Source organism: Gouania willdenowi, unplaced genomic scaffold (genome assembly GCF_900634775.1).
Source record: "Gouania willdenowi unplaced genomic scaffold, fGouWil2.1 scaffold_332_arrow_ctg1, whole genome shotgun sequence".
In the NCBI taxonomy this organism is placed as follows: Eukaryota; Metazoa; Chordata; class Actinopteri; order Blenniiformes; family Gobiesocidae; genus Gouania; species Gouania willdenowi.
The window spans coordinates 704286-711640 of NW_021145094.1; the positions used below are offsets into that span (position 1 = coordinate 704286).

Sequence of the window (7355 nt, forward strand, 5' to 3'; positions counted from 1 at the left end):
CTACATCACACACCTCTACATCACACACCTCTACATTACACACCTCTACATCACACACCTCTACATTACACACCTCTACATTACACACCTCTACATCACACACCTCTACATTACACACCTCTACATTACACACCTCTACATCACACACCTCTACATTACACACCTCTACATCACACACCTCTACATTACACACCTCTACATCACACACCTCTACATTACACACCTCTACATCACACACCTCTACATTACACACCTCTACATTACACACCTCTACATTACACACCTCTACATTACACACCTCTACATCACACACCTCTACATTACACACCTCTACATTACACACCTCTACATTACACACCTCTACATTACACACCTCTACATCACACACCTCTACATTACACACCTCTACATTACACACCTCTACATTACACACCTCTACATTACACACCTCTACATTACACACCTCTACATCACACACCTCTACATCACACACCTCTACATTACACACCTCTACATTACACACCTCTACATTACACACCTCTACATTACATACCTCTACATTACACACTGAGACCATATGTTAAACCAGGTCAATGTCTGTCCATGGTCTTTCACCATACCGTCACCTAAAGTCACTCACAATCAGCAGGAGGTTGAATTAGTTCAGCTCAGAAATGAGAAAAGTCACTGAGGAAGTCATTGTTGTGTTTGGGTGGTCCGTACAACGGTGCACAACACGGGAACATCAGAAGCTAAAACAAAGGAGTTTATCTCGTTAAAGCTTAACGTAGAAACATTCAGAGTAAACTGTGTACACTTAAATCATTAAACAGTCACTACTCAACCTCCACACCCCGTTCTTCTAGGCGTGGAGAGATAGGTAAAGTCAACAGAACCTTCATCATCATCATCATCATCATCATCATCATCCATCCAACCCCTGCTTCTCAAACCTGGTTCACCCTGTGCCCACAGACCCCTCCCTCTGGTCTGAGGCCCAGGTCAACCATTGGTTGGACTGGTGCCAGGCTGAGTTTGGGCTCCCCGTCCAGGGTCTGGCGTCCGGTCTGAGGGGTCTCCATGGGGGACAGCTGTGTGGTCTGGACCGGTCCAGCTTCCTGGACCTGACCTCTGACTGCACAGCTGGAGAAATCCTGTGGGAACATCTGGACACCATGAGGAGAGGTGAGGGACTCTACATGGTCTACATTGGTCTAGATTGTTCCTGTGTGTGTGTGTGTGTGTGTGTGTGTGTGTGTGTGTGTGTGTGTGTGTGTGTGTGTGTGTGTGTGTGTGTGTGTGTGTGTGTGAATAATATTGATGCTCATCATGTGATAATAAATGTGCAGAGAGTGAATGTGACTCCATGGTTTCACCTTCCATCACCTCTACATCGTTCTACAGCCAAGAACCCTACGACACAGGTCAGTGCTACACACAACTCTATTCTTTTCTTTTCTCTTTTTCTTTCATTTTCCTTCTTTTTTCAACTTTTTCTCTCTTTTTTCCCTTTTTTCTACTTTTTTCACCTTTTACTAATTTTTCATCTTTTTTCCCATCTTTATTTTTTTCCCTTTATTCTTTCCCTCATATGTTTTTTTCTTCTTTCTCTCTTTTACTATTTTTCTTTTTTTCTCTCTCTTTTGGTTTTCTTTTTTCTTTTTTACACTTCATTTGCTTTTTTCTCCTTTTTTCCTCTTTTTTTCTCTCTTTTTTCCCTTTTATTCTAATTTTTCCCTGTTTTTTTTTTTTTCCTCTTTTTCCCTTTTATTCTTTTTTCTTCTTTTTCCTTTTCCTTTTTTTTTTTTTTTTAACTTTTTTCCCTTTTGTTTTCTTTTACACTTTTTTTTTTTTTTTTTGCTTTTTTCTTCCTTTGTCTGTCTTTTTTCTTGTTTTAATTCTATTTTTCCTCCCTTGTTTTCATCCTGTCCAGTGTGTCTGTGGTTCCACTAAGTCTGGTTCTGTAAACGTTGTGCACACAGAGAGCTTCTATCATCCCAGCTTCCACACCCTGCAGAGCGTCTCTCTCCACTATGGGGGTCAAACAGAAGATCAAACCAGTAGCTCTGCTGTAGTCCACCACCACCACCACCACCACCACCACACTGGGAACGAAGGTGAGGAACCTTCAGTCAGGTACGTTAGCAGTGACTGGAAGGAAAAAGGTCCTCCTTTAACCCTTTTATCCTTGGGGTCAATATGACCCCAATCAATGTTTATCACTCCAAAAATACTAGATAACTTTTTTTGCTTCATATTTCATGAGCTTTACTAATGAAGTATAAAATGATCATGATGATATTTAGTCAATGAGCTGAACACATATTGCACACATTAGTGTTCCTCTGGGGGTCAGTTTGACCCTAAGCTGTTGTAGTTGTGTAAAACAGGTGTGTGTGTCTGTGTGACCTTACATCCCCTCACCTGCAGGGGCAGAGTTAATGACATGTATATTAATATAATAATAACAAAATCATTTAGTAACAGCTCTTTCACAGTAAACATGTCATAGAGGAAGATGTGGACTTTCAAGTGAATAACACCAAAATATGTTTTAAAAAAAGAGATAAAAATAAGTAAATAAATATGTTTATGGGGAGGAGGGGGGTCAACAACATAAATCACTATGGTTTATTGTGTAAGAGTCATTAATATAAACAGATCAAAGGTCATATCATCACCACAACCAATAGGGTTCATTCATACTCTAGTGCTCATTAAGGTTGTTAGTACATCTGAGACAATTTAGATAAAAACTATTCAAGATAAGTTTGACCTGATGGTGGCGCTAGTGAACAGGTTAGTATTTATTATTAAGGTTTATTATTTATGGATTCAACAAATAAACACCTGAAATACAATTTCTGAAAATCATTTTCTGCAGGTAAATATTCCTGGGGTCAGATTGACCCTAAGAGTAAAATGTGTTGGTGATATTAGAGGATAATAGGAGGTTTAAGTATTATTATTATTATTATTATTATTATTATTATTATTATTATTATTATTATTATTATTATCATTATTTTTATTTTTATTTTTATTTTTATTTTTATTTTTATTTTTGTTATTAATATTATCTTTATCTTTATCTTTATCTTTATTATTATTATTATTATTATTATTATTATTATTATTATTATTATTATTATTATCTTTATTTTTATTTTTATTATTGTTATTGTTATTGTTATTAATATTATTTTATTATTATCTTTATCTTTATTTTTATTTTTATTTTTATTATTATTATTATTATTATTATTATTATTATTATTATTGGTATTGTTTTTGTTTTTTTGTTATTATTATTATTGTTATTATTATCAGTATCATTATCATTATCATTATTACCATCATTATTATTATCATTATCATTTTAAATTTTAATTTTAATTTTAATTTAATTTTAATTTTAATTTTTATTAATATTAATATTATTATTACTAATGTTGTGTTTGTGCTCCTCTAGAACAGATTCTCAGGAGACAGAGAAAATGATGGAACATTAGTGATTTCACATGTAAACAACTAGTGTTTCTGCTGAAACCATCGTCACTGGATACACAGGTCAGTGTGTGTGTGTGTGTGTGTGTGTGTGTGTGTGTGTGTGTGTGTGTGTGTGTGTGTGTGTGTGTGGTGTGTGTGTGTGTGTGTGTGTGTGTGTGTGTGTGGTGTGTGTGTGTGTGTGTGTGTCTGTGTCTGTGTCTCTGTGTGTGTGTGTGTGTGTGTGTGTGTGTGTGTGTGTGTCTGTGGTGTGTCTGTGTCTGTGTCTCTGTGTGTGTGTGTGTGTGTGTGTGGTGTGTGTCTGTGTCTGTGTCTTTGTCCTCTGTGTGTGTGTGTGTGTGTGTGTGTGTGTGTGTGTGTGTGTGTGTGTGTGTGTGTGTGTTGTGGTGTGTGTGGTGTGTGTGTGTGTGGTGTGTGTAGTATCTAGTAGGAATGTCCTGATCAGGTTTTTTTACCCAGAATCCTTTGATTCTGAGAATTGGTGGATACAGAGTCATTAAAAAATAAAGAACAAAAAAACAGATCAATCAATCAATAAACTAAACTTTTAGACTTTAGTGTAAGATTAAATATATTAAATAAAAATGTTTTATATAAAAATCATCTTAAAATAGCAACAGACATGTTAATAAATAATAAAATAAAAGTACCACAGAGCTGTAAAATAAGACCAGTAATGAGCTAACCTCTATAATGATAATAAATATATATTTATATCATAAAAATATATAGAGGTATGTAATATGAACGATATATCACCACCTCTATAATGATAATAAATATATATTTATATCATAAAAATATATAGAGGTATTTAATAGAACGATATATACACCACCCTCTATAATGAATATAAATATATATTGATATCATAAACATATATAGGGTATTTAATATGAACGATATATCACCACCTCTATAATGATAATAAATATATATTTATATCATAAAAATTATGAGGTATTTAATATGAACGATATACCACCCACCTCTATAATGATTATTAATATATATTGATATCATAAAATATATAGAGGTATTTAATTGAACGATATATCACCACCTCTATAATGATAATTAATATATATTTATATCATAAAAATATATAGAGGTATTTAATATGAACGATATATCACCACCTCTATAATGATAATAAATATATATTTATATCATAAAAATATATAGAGGTATTTAATATGAACGATATATCACCCACCTCTATAATGATAATAAATATATATTTATATCATAAAAATATATAGAGGTATTTAATATGAACGATATACCCACCCCCTCTATAATGATAATAAATATATATTTATATCATAAAATATATAGAGGTATTTAATATGAACGTATACCACCACCTCTATAATGATAATAAATATATATTTTATATCATGAAAATATATAGAGGTATTTAATATGAACGATATATCACCACCTCTATAATGATAATAAATATATATTTATATCATAAAAATATATAGAGGTATTTAATATGAACGATATATCACCACCTCTATAATGATAATAAATATATATGTATATCATAAAAATATATAGAGGGTATTTAATATGAACGATATATCACCACCTCTATAATGATAATTAATATATATTTATTCATAAAAATATATAGAGGTATTTAATATGAACGATATATCACCACCTCTATAATGGATAATAAATTATATTTATATCATAAAAATATATAGAGGTATTTAATATGAACGATATACCACCACCTCTATAATGATAATAATATATATTTATATCATAAAAATATATAGAGGTATTTAATATGAACGATATATCAACCACCTCTATAATGATAATAAATATATATTTATATCATAAAAATATATAGAGGTATTTAATATGAACGATATATCACCACCTCTATAATGATAAATATATATATATTTATATCATAAAAATATATAGAGGTATTTAATATGAACGATATACCACCACCTCTATATATTTATATCATAAAAATATATAGAGGTATTTAATATGAACGATATACCACCACCTCTATATGATAATAATATATATTTATATCATGAAAATATATAGAGGTATTTAATATGAACGATATATCACCACCTCTATAATGATAATAATATATATTTATATCATAAAAATATATAGAGGTATTTAATATGAACGATAGATCACCACCTCTAGAATGATATAAAATATATAGTTATATCATAAAAATATATAGAGGTATTAATATGAACGATATACCACCACCTCTATAATGGATAATAAATATATATTTATATCATAAAAATATATAGAGGTATTTAATATGAACGATATATCACCACCTCTATAATGATAATAAATATATATTTATATCATAAAAATATATAGAGGTATTTAACTATGACGATATATCACCACCTCTATAATGATAATAAATATATATTTATATCATAAAAATATATAGAGGTATTTAATATGAACGATATAAACCCGCCCACCCTCTATAATGATAATAAATATATATTTAGCATAAAAATATATAGAGGTATTTAATATGAACGATATATCACCACCTCTATAATGATAATAAATATATATTTATATCATAAAATATATAAAGGTATTTAATATGAACGATATACCACCACCTCTATAATGATAATTAATAGTTGTGATCGGTAGATAACGTCTGATTCTGAAAGCATGTGATTGGTCACATGATCATCTCTAATGTCTCTCTCTACCAACCATAGGTTCTGGTCCCATCCAGCTGTGGCAGTTCCTTCTAGAACTTCTCACAGACCAGAGCTGTCAATCATGTATCAGTTGGACTGGAGACGGGTGGGAGTTCAAGCTCACAGACCCTGATGAGGTTTGACTTATTGATTCATTATTACAAACATTCATCATTCATCATTCATACATTCCAATAGTTCAGTAGTTCCTGGTTAGCATTCAACGTTAGCCTCTGATGGTTCTTTCATACAAAGTCACTCTACATACAAAGCCTCCATTGGTCCAGTGTGCGTGCTAACGTGCTAACGTGCTAACGTTGGTCCAGGTGGCTCTGCTGTGGGGCAGGAGGAAGAACAAACCTAAGATGAACTATGAGAAGCTGAGCAGAGGCCTACGCTACTACTACGACAAGAACATCATCCGGAAAACGGCGGGAAAACGCTACGTCTATCGCTTTGTGTGCAACCTGCAAGGCCTGCTGCAGGGAAACGAACCCAGGGTTTATGGCTCTGCAGAACAATGAGCTGTAGGACACGCCCACCTCACTGCTAACCAATCAGTGACAGAGATGATCACATCTGGACTTTCCTTTGTTTACAGATGTTAAATATCACATTATTATAAACATGAGAACAAACTGTTTAATCTGTGACGTCATCACATGTTTTCACCTTTAACTGATGTGAAGATTGAGAAATAAACTGTATTTTTTATTCTTTCTGCTTTTTCTTTCATTTCTGAGCCTTTAAAAGAAGCATTAAGGAAACCCTCCAAAATAAAGGTCCCATAGGAGCGGGGACCCTCCAAAATAGAAGGTCCCATAGAGCAGGGACCCCTCCAAATAAAGGTCCATAGAGCGGGGACACTCCAAATAAAGGTCCCAGAGAGTGGGGACCCTCCAAAATAAAGGTCCCAGAGAACAGGGACCCTCCAAAATAAAGGTCCCATAGAGCGGGGACCCTCCAAAATAAAGGTCCCCAGAGAGTGGGGACCCTCCAAAATAAAGGTCCCAGAGAGCAGGGACCCTCCAAAATAAAGGTTCCATAGAGCAGGGACCCTCCAAAATAAAGGTTCCATAGAGCAGGGACCCTCCAAAATAAAGGTTCCATAGAGCA

At 33.1% G+C, this 7355-nt stretch overlaps 1 protein-coding gene across 5 annotated transcripts in view; it reads left to right on the plus strand.

Moving 5' to 3' along the window:
* LOC114459656 (uncharacterized) overlaps positions 1-6368 on the plus strand; it is a 20675-nt gene extending 14307 nt beyond the window's left edge. For 2 of the 5 annotated variants that reach the window (XM_028441848.1, XM_028441846.1), the window contains 5 exons: positions 976-1185; positions 1350-1424; positions 1983-2117; positions 3478-3570; positions 6258-6368. In XM_028441848.1, the coding sequence (XP_028297649.1) occupies positions 976-1185; positions 1350-1424; positions 1983-2117; positions 3478-3512 (455 nt within the window). In that variant the 3' untranslated portion in view covers positions 3513-3570; positions 6258-6368. Of the gene's footprint in view, positions 1-975; positions 1186-1349; positions 1425-1982; positions 2118-3472; positions 3571-6257 lie in introns of those variants that run through there. The other 3 variants (XM_028441847.1, XM_028441850.1, XM_028441849.1) reach the window with 3 other exon arrangements.
* The last annotated feature ends 987 nt before the right edge of the window (positions 6369-7355 follow it).